This window comes from Aegilops tauschii, chromosome 2 (assembly GCF_002575655.3).
Source record: "Aegilops tauschii subsp. strangulata cultivar AL8/78 chromosome 2, Aet v6.0, whole genome shotgun sequence".
Lineage (NCBI taxonomy): Eukaryota > Viridiplantae > Streptophyta > Magnoliopsida > Poales > Poaceae > Aegilops > Aegilops tauschii.
In genome coordinates, this window is record NC_053036.3 from 119,575,669 (window position 1) to 119,594,670 (window position 19,002).

The 19,002-nt window shown below is 46.9% G+C and overlaps 2 protein-coding genes, 1 long non-coding RNA gene and 1 pseudogene across 5 annotated transcripts; 1 reads left to right on the plus strand and 3 right to left on the minus strand.

Moving 5' to 3' along the window:
• Positions 1-575: 575 nt before the first annotated feature.
• LOC109776562 (uncharacterized) lies at positions 576-3,636 on the minus strand (annotated as a pseudogene).
• Positions 3,637-6,269: 2,633 nt separating this feature from the next.
• LOC120975015 (uncharacterized) lies at positions 6,270-8,252 on the plus strand. Of its 3 annotated transcripts, none has more exons than XR_012202031.1 (3): positions 6,297-6,587; positions 6,682-7,635; positions 7,731-8,252. It is a non-coding gene; the product is annotated as an uncharacterized lncRNA (long non-coding RNA). The 3 variants fall into 3 exon arrangements; XR_012202030.1 differs by having other exon boundaries at positions 6,299-6,587; positions 6,682-6,846; XR_005770821.3 differs by having other exon boundaries at positions 6,270-6,587; positions 6,682-8,252.
• A 1,504-nt stretch (positions 8,253-9,756) lies between these two features.
• On the minus strand, positions 9,757-12,162 carry LOC109776568 (small ribosomal subunit protein eS6y). Its single transcript, XM_020335234.4, has 6 exons — positions 11,977-12,162; positions 11,821-11,885; positions 10,962-11,019; positions 10,760-10,868; positions 10,404-10,676; positions 9,757-10,202 (listed from the first exon to the last, which is right to left on the minus strand). The coding sequence occupies exons 1-6, from the start codon at positions 11,980-11,982 to the stop codon at positions 9,961-9,963; spliced, it is 753 nt and encodes a 250-aa protein (XP_020190823.1). The 5' UTR covers positions 11,983-12,162; the 3' UTR covers positions 9,757-9,960.
• Positions 12,163-13,128: 966 nt separating this feature from the next.
• Positions 13,129-17,702, minus strand: LOC109776569 (serine/threonine-protein kinase SAPK2). Its single transcript, XM_020335235.4, has 9 exons — positions 17,299-17,702; positions 16,105-16,179; positions 14,557-14,658; positions 14,411-14,464; positions 14,236-14,328; positions 14,060-14,152; positions 13,879-13,983; positions 13,672-13,770; positions 13,129-13,593 (listed from the first exon to the last, which is right to left on the minus strand). The coding sequence occupies exons 1-9, from the start codon at positions 17,416-17,418 to the stop codon at positions 13,309-13,311; spliced, it is 1,026 nt and encodes a 341-aa protein (XP_020190824.1). The 5' UTR covers positions 17,419-17,702; the 3' UTR covers positions 13,129-13,308.
• Positions 17,703-19,002: the final 1,300 nt, after the last annotated feature.

The window sequence follows — 19,002 nt, forward strand, 5'->3', positions numbered from 1 at the left end:
TGAGGCAAAATGTTTTTTCTCTGAACAACAGATTTGCATGTGCGCCAAATTGCCAATGCTTAATATTTTCAAACTAGGCATGCATTCAGATAAAAAATGTTATCCTAGTTACCGACATAATAAATTTTACCCACTCATCTTGAGATAAGCTAAGGTTGGAACTTCTTAAAGAGGGTGCCTGTCGATTATGATAAGCTAAGGTGCTTGTCGATTACAGCTACGCGTGGCTGCAGCAAGCAGAAAATACCAATACAAGGCTCGCAGATTCAGTGGTTCAGAAAAACGAGATAAAAGAACAGAAAATTAAGATACCTAGCGATGCTGAATCTTTTTGACGGTGTGAACTGCCTTAGCAGACCGGTTTGTTAGTTTCAGCACAGATGTACATGAATTTGCCTGCTGATTCTTTCTCATCTTGCACAATTATAAAAAAAACACTCATTTGCATACAGCAAGACACCTGAGATATAAGTTTAATTGGCTTCTTGCGCCATACGGATGCATCTAGTATAATCAAACTGAGCCACAAAGCAGATTTTTCATGAGGTGAAAAATAGCTGTCCATATAAATTCATCATTGTACAAGTAGGTGCAGGAATCAAAATAGAAAGAAAAAAAGTGTTGGCCGACCTCAACAGTCTACTTATTACTCCTTGGAGGGGCCGAGGACGTGCCCCGCAAAGACAACTGCTCCGGTCGCCTCCTCCACTATGTAGTAGGCAAACGGATGGTCGGCGATGAAATCCACCTGTGGAGGTGTTGGAGGTGATGGCATTGCGCATCCAAGACCCTGGACGACCATGGTGGCGGCGGCGGCTTCAGTCCCTTCCTCGTTTACCTCGACGACGGCCTTGTGGATGACATCATCCACCACTATTGGCAAGCCAGAGCCATCGTCCTCCACCATGTCCGACAGGTTGCCCTGCTGGCAGAACGGGAGCTCAAGCCCAAGCTTCTTGAGGACGGCGGCAACGCTGCTGTGGAAGGACAGCTTGAACTTTGGCATCCGAAACTCGCGGAGGGCGATTCTCTGCTCCGGCAGGTGGTCGTGCAGGAACCCAGGAGGCCGGGACGCCATCGTGTCCAGCAGCCCCCACAGGCCGTCATGGGCGTCCGGAAGGAAGATGCACATGGAGAACTGCGTGTACCCGGTACGATCGGAGCCGGAGTGCGCCCACGGAGCAGCACCCTGGGATGGGTAGGCATTGCCTGCCCACGGATCAGGCGCGTAGCTGTTGCGAAATGCATTATGGCGGGGGAAATATGGGTTACGAGGGTGGCCAATCGGACCAACACGACCAAATGGAACCTGGAGGGCATATGATGGATTAGGAGGGTAGCCAAACCGACCAAGTGCACCATATGGATATGGCCTAGGATGGGCGTATGAGATGGGGCTGCCGGCCCAGGGAGGGGGATCGTGACGACGGTGACGGAAGTATGGTGGGGGTCCGGTGGGAAGATAGTTTGGAGACGGACCCCCATCGTTGTATGCAGCACTCACATGGCGATGGGCGTAGGGAGCACCATGGCCGTGGACGCCATGGTCACCATGGCCCAAAGGAGGAGGAGGTGCATGTTCCCGTGTGGTGCCCTCGTGATCTGGCGCCGCCATCTTGTACCGGAGTTTGAGCACCTTGAACCCGTCGTGCACGGCAACGAATTGCGGCTTCCAGCTCTGCATGAACGGCACGCTAACTTGGCTGCGGTCGAGCCGGCGGAAGGGTTTGTGCGCGGTGTGCCCCCTGTCGAATGGCTGGTCCTCCCACTTGCCCTCGAAGTACATGGCGTTGCCGCCGGATCTATCGATCCCGGGGGGAGGACGGAGTCGATGAGGTTCCTCGTCACCTGAGCCGCCCACGAGTTGATCTGGTGGCGCGCTTCCTCCGGCGCGCCGCGGAAGTTGACAGTGCTCGCCTCGGCCTTGTACGTGCCCGCGACGGCTAAGCGGAAGGCCGGCTTCAGCGGCCGCGTCAGGTCGCTCCACACGCCGCACGCGAACGCCATAAGGGGGCCGCCTGAGGCCGACCTGTCCTGGAGCGCGCCCGCCGCCATGCGAGACACGACGTTCTCGAGCTCGCCGCGCGACCGCGCGCCGAGGACGCGTAGGATCTCGTCCAGTGTGGCGTCCCTGGCGCCGGCGGCCAGGAGCGACAGAGCTGTGTAGATGGACATCGGCGAGAAGATTAGGTTGTCGTTCGTGCTCCCCTCGGCGAGGCGCCTCGCGAGCCCGGCGGCGAGCGCTGCCAGGCCGCTAGAGCCAGAATTCCCCGTCGGCGCTACTACGTCGAACTGCACCGGCAAGTTTCTGGTCATCGGCAACTCGAATCCTCTATCAGGTAGCCTCTGCTCGTTAAGTGCGCCCCGTTGTTTCCGTTGCACAAGCCGCGCCGGGCTGTCGCCATTGCTAGGGTCGACGACATGCCCTGCAAACATGATCGCGCCGGATGCCTCCTCGACTATGAAATACGCGAAAGGATGGTCGGCGACGAAATCCACCCTCGGCTCCGGCATCATCATGGGAGCACGTCCAAACTCTGCACTCATCATGGTGACAGCCGCAGCTTCCGTCCCTTCCTCGCTGACCTCGATGACAGCCTTATGGATGACGTCTCGAACGACCAAAGGCAACCCGGTGCCGTCGTGCCCCACCATGTCCGACGGGTCAGAACCCATGCCGAACGGCAGAACGAGCCCTAGCTGCTTCAGGATTCCGACGAAGCTGCTCGAGTAATCAAGCTTGAACTTGGGAACCCCGAAGTCGCCGACCTTGACGGAGATCGCCGGCAGGTGGTCGTGCACGAAGCCCGGACGGGAGGTTATCTCGTCGACGAGGCTCCGCAGGCCATCGTACGCGTCCGGCAGGAAGATGCACATAGAGTATCGTGTGGGTGGCTTGAAGCTTGCCGCCGACTCGCACGATTGATACCCTCGCTGCGGCATCTTGTACGGCAGCGCGAGCACCTTGAACCCGTCGTGCACGGCGACGAGGTGGCGGGAGGAGTTGCGCATGAAGGGCACGTCGACGGTGGTTCCGTCGCGCCGGTGGAACGGCCGGTCCTTGGTGTCCCTCTCGTCGAACGGGAGCGCCCACTCGCCTTTGAAGTACATGGCGCTCGCGAGCACGACGTCGGTCTTCCGGCCAAAGGTTCTCGGGGAGACGACGTCGTTGATGAGGTTCTTCGTGGCCTCGGCGACCCAGGCGTTGACGTGCCGTGCCGCTCCCGCGGGGTCCTCCCGGAGATCCAGTGCGCGCGCCTGCGCTCTGTACGCGCCGGCGACGGCCTCGCGGTAGGCCGGCTTCAGCGGCCGCCGCTTGTCGACCCACACGCCGCTCGCGAACGCGACGCTCGGCCCGCCGGATCCAGACAGGTCTTGGAGCGCGTCGTCCGCCAGGCGCGAGATGGATCCCTCGAGCTCGTCCCGGGAGGGCGCGCCGAGGAGGCGGAGGACCTCGTCCAGGGTGCCCCCACGGGCGCCGGGCGCCAGGAGCGCGACGGCGGCGTAGATGGACAGCGGCGAGAAGACGAGGTTGGTGCTGCGATTTTCGTCGGCAAGGCGCTTGGTGAGGCCGGCGGCGAGCTCCGCCAGGCCAGAGCCGGACTGCCGCGACTTGTTGGTCGGCCAGGGCATCATCTCCGCAGAAGACGTACGTACAGTTCGTTCGTGGCGATTTTGCTGTGCTTGTCCAGTATATAATGCAGAGCGCACGGCGTCCGATGTGATTTGGAGTCGGTTTCGTTCTCTTTCATATGATGACTCACTTCGGGCTAGGGCACATCCACGTCCATTATATTTGTGGTTTTTTATTTGTCCCAACGTTTTTTTTCCTTGTTGCTGCGTTATTTGTGGGAGTTTAGATGTGACATCCTTAAAAAAACATCTAGATGTGAATTAGACAAACTGTTCGGGACAAACTGTTCGGGCCAATAGGACATCTCCTATCAGTTTGTCTAATTCACATCTAGATATTTTTTAAAGATGTCACATCTAACCTCCCACAAATACGCAACAACAAGGAACGAAAAAGAAAAACTGGGACAAAAATAATAATTAGACCACAAACATAGTGGACATCAGGTTAAATGTGACATAATTATATCACATTTAGATGTGTCCTAAACAGACTCATTTCCTATTGCGCAGTACCCCAGTACAAAATCAAGGCAATGAGATACTCCCTCCTTCCATCTATACAGGGCCTAATACATTTTTCGAGATCAACTTTAACCAAATGTTAGAGCAATAATATATGACATGCAACTTACACAAATCATACCGTCAAATTTATATGTGAAAAGAGCTTCCAATGATATAGATGGAAGGAGGGAGTAAGTAGCTTATTTTTTTAATTATTTTTGCGAAAAAAATTCCAATCTATTCATCTTCAATCAAGACAGTACAATGAACACCAGAAATAATAAAAAATTACATCCAAATCCGTAAACCACCTAGCAACGACTACAAACACTGAAGGATAACTTATTACTTCTATCTAAATAAGGGTCTTTCTCCCACATCTAGATGTGCCCTAGTTACCGCGGCATTTCTAACCGATCCCTAGAAAATAGCGGAGTATCCGGCCTAATTAAACCTTAGTGGAGTATTTATACTCCACTAAATTTTGATCGGTTCTAGCCGATCCTCTAAATTTAGCGGAGTAAACGTGAATTTGCATAAATTGAATCTAATTTCAACAAAAAATTTGCATGCATTACATAAGTTCAACATAGATAGTCTTCACAACAAAACATTAAACATAAATTTAAACTACACTAAAAACTACTTAAATTCAACGGTTGAAGTGAATGTCGAGCCAATCCTTCCTCGTCAAGCCACCCTCGGTGAGAGCTGGGTCGGGGTCGGTGCCGTCGTCGTCGTCGGGGAAGACGCTTCGCCACTCCTCGACGTCGATCTCCTCCTCCTCGTCGTCGAAGATGACGATGACTTCCCCGTCATTGACTGCGAATATCGTCCGCTCCGCCTCCACGAGCTCCGGGTGCTGCCGGCGGAGGTCCGACATGTATGCCTCGTCAGCGGCCTCCGCCTCAAGGCGCTCCCTCGCCTCTCGGTCCTCCCGTGCCATCGCCGCGCTCACCACCCCCGGCTCCGGCGGGACGAGGTGGACTGGCGCCATCCCGATGGGAAGTTTAGCCGGGCGGCGGCGCCGTGATACCGGACTTGCCACCGGTCGTACTCCATGGCCGCGAGCTCGGCCGTGTGGAACGACCCGACCTACATCCTCTTGTGGGTCTCCCAGTCGGTGATCTCCGCCATCCACGTCCCCCAAGAGTGCTGCCAGACGTCAAGGTAGGTCCTCGTCGACGACCGCGGCGGAGGGAGCTCCGGGAAGTCGATGAATCGGGTGGGGGCGGGCGAGCGTCGGCGGCTCGAGAATGTGCCGGCGGACGGTGACCCTCGAGCATGGATCGGCGGCGGGGACCTCCGGCCACCGTGTCTGACTATTGGGAGGAGAGGGGTGGGCGGCGAAGGGTGGGGGACGCACCAGTGAGGCAAGGGGGAGAAAAGGAGGCAGAGGAGAGGAAGAGAAAGGGAGAGAAGTTTTACTCGGTCACCGAGCGTGGAGTAAAAATAGGGAGATTTACGGCGGCCGAGTAATCTTTTTTACTCCACTAACGTGTATTGGGGATCGGTTAGTGGTTTTCACTTTCAGTGAGATTTCGATGAAGTTCATTGAATTTCATTAATTTCAGCAGACGCTGAAATATTACGTTTCGGCCAAAATATTTCGACAATTTCAATAGTACACATGAATCCAAATGATTTTCAAAAAAAAATCTGAATTGAATTCAAGTGAATATTTCGGCCTTTTGACCAGAATGAAAGTGAATTTCAATGATTTCGATTGGTGCTGAAATTTTTCCGACACTGAAATTGATAACCACTTAGGTCTCGGTTAGAGGAGTAAAAACCGCAAGTGTCCTAAGTGTCTCAAATCAAAATAGAAAGAAAAAAGAAAAAAAATGCTTGCACGAATCCTAGCTTAAAATCAATCAATGATATAGGTAGATGTGCAATACTTAGAGTACGTCTAGATGTGCTTTAGCAAAACTGTTTAAATAAAAAACATGCCCTGATCCTCTGATATATTGCTAGGCAGATGAGAGGAAGAGAAAGAGAGAAAAGTTTTCCTCGTTTGTGAACTCGAGCACACAGGCGCTCGTTATCTGAGCGGTTGGGTATAGCCTCGCGATTCACCGCATTTAATGCGCGCGACAGGCTCGGGTTCTGCCAAAAATAGGGAAAATGAGATATACGTACACATGCAGACCTGAGCAGTGGGCCATGTCTCGCGCAGATGATGAAACGCCGTCGAAGAGTGGGAACAGAGCCGTGGCTCGAGACGTCAATGTCGTCCTGATCCGTGCCTCAGGTTTTCTGCTTTCCTAGTAACTGCGAGAACCAACAGTAGCCGAGTAAATGCAAAGGGGTCGCTGGGAGCAGTTGTCTTCTACCTCATGAGATTGGATCCTTCCTTTGTCGGCGATCTCGGCGACCTATGGCGTGCGAGAAGATGCCTGCGGCAACCCGCGAAGATGGAGTTCTTTGATGCAGCCCATTAAGAGGTACGGATCTGAGTCGTTGCGTATGTATTGACTTATAATTTGTGGTGGCGATTTCTGAAGATCTAGACTGTATTTCGCGATTTGTGGTGTGCAGACGGCAGACCTCCCCATGGAGCCGCTTGGGCTGCTGCCCATGACGGCAGCAAGTGCGGACGGCCAGATCTGTGCCGCACTAATGGCGGCGGGGACAGGGATTGAAGATTCCGCTCAAGCAATCTGTAGAGCAGATCGACCTCAAAGCTCCTGGGTGAATGCAAAGGTATGGCTTTGTGACGATTTAGATTCTGTGTGACATAGTTCGTGGTGTGTGTTTGAATGACCAAGAGTTGAAACACTTAATGGTTACATTTGCACTATGGCTGGTGCGCTGTGAGCAAATAATTGATTTCCTGTATGGTGTTTGTGCCTGCGTGCTGCTTGAGCCAGGCTGAATTTTTAATCAGGGAGTAATTTAGAGTCTTTGTTGTATGTGATAGCTCGGCAATCTAGTTTTTGTCTGGCTTTATGTTTGCATCGACTATTTATGTTTGAACACTGTGATTTACATTTGGATGAGGAGAGTAATTTGCATTTGTTCGTTATCCATTTCTGTCTGAACACCGTGATTTACACCCAGAGTCAGAATTGGGGTTGCCGAGCCAGGCAGGGCGCCATGCCCTAATAGGATGATTTTTGCATTGGAGAAAATGGGGAGACTTAGTGAAAGTGTTCTGGCCGGTTTCTGGGATACTCATGAAACTGTCGTGCATTTGCAATTTTATCAAAAAATAGTGTTATTTGCTCGCAGAGTTAGGATTTATGCTGCCGCGGCAGGCAGGACACAGTGTCTGGTATTTTTGCATTGGAGAAAGCAATCCGTGGTTCTGCTAAAAATCTTGGATATAATGTAATTGTGCCAAAATTGGGGACAAGTTTTGATACTTCGGATGAAGCCTATGATCTTCACAACATATACTCTTGGGAGAAAGGATTTGGCATTAGGTACGACAAAAGCAGGCTGAACGTGGAGAGGACGAAATGCATGCAAGAAATAGTCTGTGGCCGTGCTGTATGTAAAAAATGCTTTTGGTATTGCTGAACACTGCTAGCTACTGAATTGTTCATTACTAAACTTATTTCTCATTGTGTACAAATGGGCATCAGGGGAAGGCGTTCGTGGAGAACACTAAGTCTTGTCGTTGTGAGTGCCCTGCTCTGATAAGGCTGCAGCGTTTCAATTCCATGGACAACGGTTGGTACATAGCAGATAAAAGGTGCCATACAAAGGTTTCATCAAGAAAATAAGATTTTGAATCATTTATTGGCGGCAGAGCACAAGCAGACGACATGCACAGATTGTGGAGATGTTCCAAACCAAGCTCGGAAACCTGCACACCGCAAGAATTGTGGGGTAGAAGGTCACGGTCGAAACAACTAGAACAAAAGACCGGAGCTAAGAATGAATGGAGGCTGATTTGAAAAAATAGTGTTGAAATGTGCTCGTGTAGTTTGAATGTTGCGTGTTTGGAAAATCTTCAGTTATGTTGTACTATTACTTTGACTATGCCTGTAAACTGTCCAGACAAAATTGTTTCTGCATGTTTCGAATCGGAGATGTGTTGTGACATTACATTAGTTCCATATTTTTTACAGGCAGTTTCCTGAATAAAACAGTGGTGGTCTTAATTTTTTGTGTGCAATTGTTATCATTCAGAGTGGAACCGATCATATACTGTTGTATATTCAGAAAGTTGTTATCATAGACGTGGAACAGATCATATACCGTGTTTTATATTCAGAAAGGGTTATATGTGTTGATTGATCTTTGTAGATCAAATAGATGACCACCTGCTTAGTTTCTGCTTGCTGAATGCTCCAGCAAGTTAATGAAGCTTTCAGTAACTGACAGGCTTCAGACAAGTGAAGCTATGGTAATACTCATGTACATATGGTAGTTCCATGCGTTCAAATTTTGAACTACATGAGCACTGTGGAGACTGTATACATATTTACCAGGTGAGACTAAGATGAGTTGTCCCCTGCGTTTGTCATTGGTTCATGTAGATATAGCAATACTGTTGTGCAGCTCTTGGCAAAGAGAGGAGATGGCTCCCTCTGTCTTCTCGGACGGCGGATCAGCAATTACACGATCGGATGCATACTCCGAGCGAGATGTGCTTTTGGTGGAGGTACTTTGCATTCGTGTTGTATGTGGCTCTTTTCTATGTTTTGGGGATGTTCGTCAGTTTGGTATGAATGACATTTTCAGGTCGATGTAGCTTCGGAGGGCGTCCGTGAAGGAGAAGGATCTGAGGTGCCATAAATTTGTCTTATGCTCTTTCTGCTGTCTCGGAGGATGCAAGCATCTATAATCTAGTTGATATTCAGGAATGAACACCTGCATGATCTTACGAATGTCTGAAGACTAACGCCTGTATTTTGCAGGGGGCTAGGTGCTGATGATACTGATCTGGGCGAAACGCTGTGATGGTGGAAGGCCACGGGAGTTGCCGGCGCTGACACTGCCTGAAGAGGGATACGGCGACCACGATCCTGCCGCCGGTGGCTGCACCTGCGTCGCGGCAGAGAAGGATGAAAATGAGGACGATGTTGGTCCAGAATCCGATAGATGACGGCCCATACCGTCGTCTTCCATCCGAGCCGGTTTGGGCGTCAATAACGGGGTAACGTCGGCCACTTTTCAGATGTGGACCATGGGCCCTGGATAAAATAACAATACAGGGAGTATACCTGTTCGGTCGAGCATCCCGAAGCCAGCTGATGGCGTACGTGTGCTCGGGCTCACATGAGCACTTTCCTTGATCCTTATTCCTTTGATCTTGCAGGGAGCATACAAACTTTTTTTTTCAGTTTCTCCTATTTCCTTCTTATATACTCCCTCCGTTTTAAAATAAATGACTCAACTTCGTATTAACTTTAATACAAAGTTAGGTCATCTATTTTAGAACGGATGAAGTATGTCACTTTACTGAGACTTGATCAAGCCCGAGAATTAAACATGTTTGCACAACCAATATTTTAGCCATGCAAAAATGCTTAACCCTGTTAGTCGCCTGCTGCAACGACCTGTCTCGAATTAGAGGTTGGCTGTGGGGTGCTACCGTGAGGGCGAAGATACCATCCCATTGGTGCAATTAAACAATATATAACAGATAAATTTGGGAATAAATGAGCAAATTAAAGTACTGGACATTTCAAATGGATGATAATACTTGGTTGCTTACAGCTCTACTTGAGTAGAAACTAACATAGAATTTCAGTAACAAACTCCAGCCGATAAATACCCATTCACGCAAAATATCATCAACTACGAACTCAAGAAAGCTGGAAGTAGTGGGTAGTTTTGTCCAACTAATGAAAGACTGTAAACATCTTAAGCAGAGGCAGCAGGAGCCTTGGTAGCAGCAGAAAGCTTCGACCTCCTCTTGGCCATGCTCTCGCTCCGGCGGTCTCTTTGCTCCTTCAACCTCTGTGCAAGCAGCTTCTGGTACTCAGCAGCCTCAGACTTCTTCTTGGCAATCCTCTTCTTCTTGTCGGCGATTCTCGCGCGCTTCCTCTGGAGGGTCAAGGGTGTCACAAGACGCTGGATCTTGGGAGCCTTGCTCACGGTCTTCCCTGCAATTAACAAACAATATTGTCTGCGTAAGAAACAAGTAAATTAAGGACACAATGTGAATTGTAGAGGAAGTTTTTCTTTAGCAGGCTCAAGACAAGCATTATGATATTAAGACTTTAAAATTTCTTCGAGAACAGTGGAAGAGGGTAAAATAACACAATATAATTCATCAGTAAGCGAACAAATCTAGGAAAGCTCACCCTTCTTGTTTGTGAAGGACCTGCGGTATGTGTTGACATACTGGCGGACATCATCATCCTTGCCAAGGTTGAAGAGCTTCTTGATCTTGGAAGCCCTCTTGGGTCCCCTCATCCTGGGCTTCTCAGTGTCGGTCAGGCCTGGCAGATCATTCTTGCCCTTCTTGACAATCACCAAGTTGATAACAGATAGGTCTTGGCTGACAATGCAACCACGGACAGACTTCCTCCGGCGCTCACCAACACGCCTGCCATGCCCACGGAAGCAAGATGTGCCTACGCAAAATAAATACAGGTAGGAGTTATAATTTAATAGAGAGAAAATGTCTGCAAGAAGTACAATGAAAATAAAGTAATACCCCTGTGAAGCAGAAGGCGAACACGCCCAGGAGTTAGCACTCCTTGCTTCATTGGGAAGCCCTGCTTATCGCAGCCACCCATGATCTTGAAAATATAGCCCTCAAATTCCTGAGAAACAGAAAATGATAGATATCTTTAATCAAAACTACTAAAATATCAGCTGCAGGTTAAGTGTGATGAAATCACTTGCCAGTAGATTACCTCACCCAGAAGATCACCAACTACCTCCTGAGAGATCCTCTTGTCATAAAGGTTCCGCCTGTAGTTATATGAAACTATTAGATATCCATATCAAAAAAACAGAGGGTAAACTCCAGCTGTAATATTTTGTCAAACGGCAGACTAAATTCCTACTACTATATCAATCGTTGACTACTTAAAGCCTAAACTCAACATTGTTCATGGCATCACAAGATAGTTGAAACTATTCATTGTTAATTGATACTATGCTAGAGAGAAATCATCAGACATAACTAGCTGCACCACAGACAAGTAGCAATTACATGAATTTGTGCGATGGGTGTAGTTTAGATGCCACTAATGCTAGCTCAGAGTACACAATCTAGCCATGCATTTGTATGTGCTCAAGTATACATGTACATTAAATGTGCTACGTTTGAAAAACATACAAACAAAATAGTGAATGTTGTGACATAGTATGGTTATCGAAACTGTTACAAGAACACCAACCTTACCGCTGACAGAACCTCCATTATAGTTCTCTACAACAGCAAAAGCTTCTAATCATGATTCTAGTTCTCTAGAACAGCAAAAGTTCTAAACATCATTCTAATCACACGATAACATGATTCTAGTTCCCTACAAATAAAGAAATAATAGTTCCGACAAATCCAATCTAACAATGTAACAGAGCAGCTTCTCCGCAGTCAACATGCCAAGTGTTAGATGCACAAGACAACAGATTTAACGAGTCCACCAAACTAATACAGGCCGACCACAAGGATCCAAACTGAAGGCAACGCAATTTCGAAGAGAAGTGTGGTGACTAGACTACACGACGCGGGTCTAAAGAACGAATGTGGGGCTGAGAAACACTCACAGCTTCATGTCGTCATCGATCTCCACCTTCTTCTGGCACCCCGTGGTGGGGTTCGCGATGTTCAACTGAAACCAACGCAAGAACCACACGAATCAGGCGCCCGCAGAAACGCAGATCGCATCGGAGCACGACGGTAGGTAAGGAGCAGGTGCGTACCTTCATGGTGAAGTTGCGGCGCAAGCTCGCGGGCCGCGAGCTGGGGAGCGGTGGTGCGGCGGCGGCGGCGGCGGCGGCGGCGCGAGCGCTAGGGTTTGGGGGCGAGGATGCGTGCGTGGGGAAGATGTGATGAGCTTATAAAGGTGGGGGACGTCGGGGAGAAGTGGAGTGGGCCGTTAGGGTCCAGCCTGCGGGTGCTCGGTTGATCTGGGCCATTTTCAGCGCGGGAGGGTTAGTTGGACAAGATTAAACCGGCCTAGAGTGTAAAATGGGCCTATGCTGTTGTCGCTAAACAAAAAACATAAATAAAGAAGCTCACATTATTACAGATCAATAAAGCCTAGCTGTTGTCGCTAAAAAAAACATAAATAAAGAAGCACCCCTAAAAAAATATAAATATAGAAGCTCACTTAAAAAAACATTTGTCTCGAAAGAAACTTTAAAAAATAAATAAATAAGTTGATCTCAACAACAGAAAAACATAAAAAAAGCTCATGATTCTCATAAGGAAAAAACGTAAAGAAGCTCAAGTTTCTCAAAAGAAAAAGGAAAAAACTACTCTGCTTGGTTCGGAGAGGTGTGGTTCTGTTTTCCTTTTGGTTTGGAACATGAATACTCTAGTCACCCTAAAAATAAAATTAAATATTCTAGCTACTCTAAAAAAGGGGAAATACTCAATACTAGTTGTTTTAGTTGCAATACCAACTACGAGTAGTTTAGAATAGTACAAACCCCTGAACACACGATGGATCAACAATTAGGACGATCCCTCCAACTGCAGCCTCAAAAAAATAACTAATGTTAACTTTTTTTTCCATGTTAATATGTGTCTCACTCATATCATAAAGATCAAATTACAAGTCACATAACAACCGACATTACGTCGCTAATATGCTGCTTTGCGAACCTCTAAGGTGGCTCACCAAAGGTGAGCTATCAAACTAAGATCTAACACCCTACTACGACTAAGACGCCGAAGGAGAAAACCATACATGCCATCCATCTACCACGAACCCAGCACACATTTCGTCTTCCAAATATCGTTGATGTAGAGCACAATTTGCATCCGCTTCTGGACTACCTTCTAACGTAAACTGCCGAAGCACACAGAGAAGCAAATCACCAGGAATCCAGCTGAGGACACCAAACACATATGGAAGTATAGTTATACTTATACTTTATCCACAGCATCACTACGAACAACGCTTACAGAAACACATGTAATCATACAACAGCACACCACAACCCTCTGAAACAAATGGCACAACAGAAGGATGAACACATTACAAACACAAAGGCCACACCACCAAGGGGAACCGCCACGCCTGCTCGTCACAACGCGCACACAAAGTCACCGCTGTCCTCGACGTCCACATCGACATCATCTATGTCGTCGAGCTCCATGCTCCCTAGCCCAGGCACTGACAGCTGCCCGGCGAACTTGGAACCGTCGCCCGGTATCCGCGCCTCCTGGATGATGGCCATGATCTCCTCCAGGGTCTGCGGGGGAGCGTTGACGCCGACCATGTGCAGGCTCATCTGGTACTCGTCGGTCATCTCGATCGGCAGATTCTTGAGGAACCACGGGTGGTTCTTGATCTCTTGGATGGTTATTCGCTGCAGGAAATAGCTGGTGAGAATGCAGGTATTCAACATTTCTGTTTGGAAACATAGCTGTTTGGGGAGAAGGATTACTTGCTCAGGGTTTGCCACGAAAATCCGGGACAGCAAATGTCTGCACTCCATTGAAATCCGGACATAATCAGGTACTGAGTATTGTACACTGAGTATCCTCTGCAAGGATCTTATAAACTTTTACTCCCAAGCATAATTAATGGCATTGCGCTGAGTGAAGCAAAATGGAATGAGGATATGGTGCACTTGATTGTTGGATGAACTCACAGTAATTGTCTTGCGGAAATTCTTCGGTTCGTCTGGGTCCTCAAAAGGATAAGCGCCCACAAGCATCACATATAGAGTTACTCCACAGGACCAAACATCAGCGACCTGAATTGCAGGGTTTTGAAGGTTTCAGGTGAAGGATCATGAACACTTGAAAAGAAAAACAGTAAATATAAATTACCTTTCCATCATATTCCCTTCTAGAAAGGACCTCGGGGGCGATGTAGGCAGGAGTACCGACGGTCGATTTTGGCTGAGAGTGCAACACAGAGGACTGAAAAGTAGATAAATGGGTAAGTATACTGGCTTAATTTAGTAAGCAGGTGATTATAAATGTCATAATCTGCTGTGGATTACCTTGGAGTAACCGAAATCACATATCTTGAGCCGGGGTGCTTCGCTCCCATCCAGGAGCGTATTTTCTAGTTTCAAATCTCTATGACATATTTGCTGCAGTGGTAACAGGATATGGTTATGTGCTATGTGCTACTTCTAGGTTGCTCTTGTAACTTAATTTGAAATAGTTGTGTACCATGGAATGGCAATAGCTAACTCCTGAAAGCAATTGTTGGAAGAAGAACCTAGCCTGTTGATAAGAATGAATAAGTCGATAAATCATCAATACAATGGCATGCACGTAACTATTAATTATCATAAATTGTGGTGAATATTGTATACCTCATTCTCGCTAAATCTTCCAGAACCACAGATCCTTTCAAATAGCTCACCGCCAGCAGCGTATTCCATAACTATGGCCAAATGTGTGGGAGTTAGCACAACCTGAAAAATTAAGTGATCTCTGTTAAGTCCTGCAATCTGGATATGATAATAGATTCATACTTGAGAAAATAAGACACTGATTTTTAGTGCTCCTAGGAAATAAAAGGAGTTAAACTGAGAAAATCCTTGGTCGATTTGGACTAAGAAAATTATATATTTTTAGGCCAGGTCAAAGTATTAATCAATCGCTTTCATATTTGTACACTTTTACGCAAAGGTGGGGGACTATTGAAGCAAAGCTTCTTTTGAGACAATACCATACAAGTATAACTACCTGGAATAAATATTTCTTATGGTTATGGTGTCTGTCTCTGTCACGTCTTGAATAAAAAAAGTATGATTGTGTTCAAATTTAAGTATGGTGCTAGAGTTACAACATTTTTTGCTTGTCCATGCATTCACTCGTTCTGAACTGCAGTTAGAATGCATAGCATGAGCAAGATTTCAAGTCCAAGAATAACATTAACCTGCAACACTTGAACAAGAGGCTATGGTGTCCTACTAGGCCGCCACGGTCGCTTCCAATAGTCATTTAATGAAAGTTTACATTGCGGCCCCTAAGCAATTATGGTATCTTCACACAACGTAATGGTGGTCTCAATTCTCAACGCCAGCGGCAGGTCCACAACAGAATTACCCAAGTTAGAGGGCATGCACTAGGACAAGCTACTGAATGCTGATAAGCATCCAATCATCCAACAGAATTAATATGTTCTCACAAACAGTTGAAAAAGCAGCCCACTAGTCATACACATGGAATGAATAAACATAAAATTACCATATACGCAATAAGGGTCCATCGGAATATTCATAGCCACACCTAGCATATGCTTCAAACTACTCAAAATAGGAAAACCGCTGTGCGCATAAAGTATAACAATAAAGGTATCCGTCACTACCAAAAGTGTCCTTTCAAACGCTGCAACTAGGATAAAGGTTTTCTTTACATATTCTAATTGTGCTATTCAAGTTAATGGATGGATAACAGATAGGCACCACTTTCTTGCTGGAATGGGTACAGGACAGAAGCCGAGAAGTTGAACATTACATCATATCATGTATGCATTTATTTTTTGGGGGAGAGGGGGCGGGGGCGATTCATTCTAATGTATGATTTTGAATGCATTTTAAACACTGCTGTTATGAAGTTTGACGAATTTTCAGCAAACACATTGCAATGAAGTTTCAAAAGAAATGATTGTTTTATAAGTAGGCATTAGGACTTAGAACATACGACCTTAGGCCAGAGCTTGGGTCCACACATTTTTGCATCGCTTTTTAAAGCCATTATATGTAAAACGGGGTCGTTAAAATTAGAAAAAATGTCTTGAGTTTCCGAAAATCATTGGACTGAGGTATCACGCATTGTCAGATCCATAAAGATGACACTGGATTCAAATGTTTTGAGTTTGTATCAGTATTTCCATACAGTCAGAAAGAACTTACCTCTTTGAATCTAACAATGTTCGGATGCCTCAGAGATCTGTGGTTCATAATCTCCCTCTGAACATTCTCATCAATCTACGAAAGCAGAAGAAGAATAATTAAAGTTCAAGCTGACAAACTAAAGATACTCAAATACCACGCCCAAAATGGCTTACAGAACCCAATTAAGTTAAGGTGAATGGTTCTCCACACGAACAGCGAAACATGAACAATAAAATGGTCAGAGGTGGTGGACGTAATAGATCGAAAATAATAAATGGTTGTGTGTACATAATGAATATAGCAGTATCATTGATTGAGTGAAAGATGTTGAGAGCCAATGATGATAAGCAGGAAAGGTGGGGGGAATGTCCATACGAGGCTGAAGTGAACTACAAGTAATAACACATGCTAACCGATATGACCGTGTGAATTATTTAATTTAATTAGTAAAGAGGGTTTACCAAACATGACAGTGTTTGCTAACTTCATTTTGTTGAGCAGACAGAAATTTTGCTAATTCTGTACGGGCGTCTACCAGCTTTGTGGAAACTTACTTAACTAACTAACTGTTAACACCTTAAACAAGCCAACCATGGTTCTGCATAATCTAACAAAATGCAACACAATCCAAGGAGGCATTCCAAAATTGGACAGACCGTTCACTTGGGCTGCAAAACGGGACAGGGTATATGGATTTGGTTGGTGATCCTGGTACCAAAGATGCACTGTGAATAGATGCTTGCCCAATTTACAACTAAGGTGGACAGGACTTGGACTAATTAGCACCAGGTGAAAATCCATCTGTTTAATCAATATAAAGCGATGAACAGAGGAGCGACTGCATTGACCGGTCAAGTGCGATTTAAGGCCAAGAAACCGAACAGCGATGTGAACTAGTATATTTTGCTGAAAATTCAGGACCCATGAATTAAAAGCATCGAAACTCGAGCGAGAATTTCAGACACCGAAACAGAGCATGTCGGGCCAGGGATAGCACAGTGGATCATCATCGAATCTCTGGACTCCTGAGCATACTAGTACACCCGGAACCACTCAAGCCAGATAGCACCGAATCAGCAAAACTACCAAGTACTACCAGCTAAACACCAGCAGTCCGGATGAAGAAGCCTCGTCCACGAATCAAGAACTCAAACACAACCTAGGAAAGGGCGAATTAGGCACAGAGGGGGATTCAATTCAATTGGGGCTCACCTTGTGCCCCCTCTCGATGAACTTGACGGCGAAGAGCTCCTTGGTCCTGACGTCCCGGACCAGCTTGGCCACCCCGAAGTTGCCCGACCCTATGTCCTTGATCACCTCGTACCGCTCCATCCCGGACCCCCTCCGTCCGTCCGTCCGCAGCTCGTAGCCACCACCGGAGCGAGAAGCGGCAGCAGGCCACCGGCCCAGGCGGGTCGGTCAAGATTCAAGAACTGAACGGAGCCAGTGGCGAGTGGAGTGGACACCAGGAGGGAGGGAGGGAGGAAGCACCCGGGCGAGGAGAGGGAGCGGGCGGGGGAGGGGGGAGAGGAAGGTGAGGTAGAGGGGGGGAGTGCGCTGCGGTGTGGAAGGGCCGGCTGGGGCTCCTTTTGACGAGGCCGGGTGGGTCGGGTCGCAGTGCGTGGGGAGAGAGACGTACCCATGTAGCCATACCGTCCGTCGTGGGTCGACGGCTACGCTACGAAGTGGTCGCCGGCTCGCCTCGCTCGATGGTGATTAATTTGCAGAGTTCGGAAAACTTCTCCCGGAATTTCCCGTTTCAGCGGCTCGTGCGGCATTTTCTTCCACTGCCGGTGAACTCTTCACAAGTGTGCCATGCTATTTTTTATTTATTTTTTCCAAAATATGGTCGGTTGATGGTGGATTTCAGTAACACATAATCTTTTTCCAAATAATGGATTCATATATGTAAATGTGAACACTCATAATTTAAACATGTTTTCTATGTGAAGCGACCTGCTCGGATTTATTGTAAATCAGAAGGTTTTTCCACCAAAAGAAACTCAACCCGTCCAGAGTTGTACCATGCGTGTAAGCGATAAATAAAAAGCCTAGCCCCATTGGTGGAGCTACATGCAAGCCCGGCAGTAGGGGCACAACCCAACCTTGAGCGGGCTTGTAAAGAATGGCTGAGACCGAAAAAGAAATAGTATTTGTGTGTCCCGAACAATAAAAATTGATGGGGAAACATGACAGCTTAATCGAGCGCTAAAATATGAGCGGAATTTCAAGCGAATATATCAAACAAAAGGACCAACGCCCTCATCTCAACAACAACTAATGCAACACCATGACCTTCTCATTGCCACAACATTATAACGAGGAAATAATAGAGCAAAAGGAATAAGGTTACAAATTGAACATATGATGCCCAATCACCATCAACATCGCCATTCCGCCCAAAACAAGTGCTTGAAACCCCCTAGCCCGGTCAAATAGGAGCTCTTTGTTCGGCCAAAATTGCAATCACGCCTAAAATTTGAGAAAGAATCAAGCATAGCAGGCGGATATAGGATGTGAATACAAATATCAAAAATGTGTGTACCGATATTCATGCTAACAATAATCCACTGGTATTTAGCAGTTGCGACGAAATTCATTATGAAAAACCATTAAAATGTGTTTGTATCTCCAATTCAATCCCTTTATAGTAACCTTTTCAAATTAAAATAAGTGAGGTAGGTGGTATAGTTTACGGGTTATATGATTTGCCGCCAAATCATTGGTTCAATGTATTTTTTTCTTTAAAAACAAGGTTGAAACTTTCGGCCCCTGCATCATTGTGATGCACGTAGGGTATAAAAAAAATGAAACATAGTCGAACCATCAAGATACGAAATTCACATTTACGACTAAATTGACTTGTTCCACAACAACGCCTTCAATGGGATAAATGTCCTTGCGCCATTGTTGCTA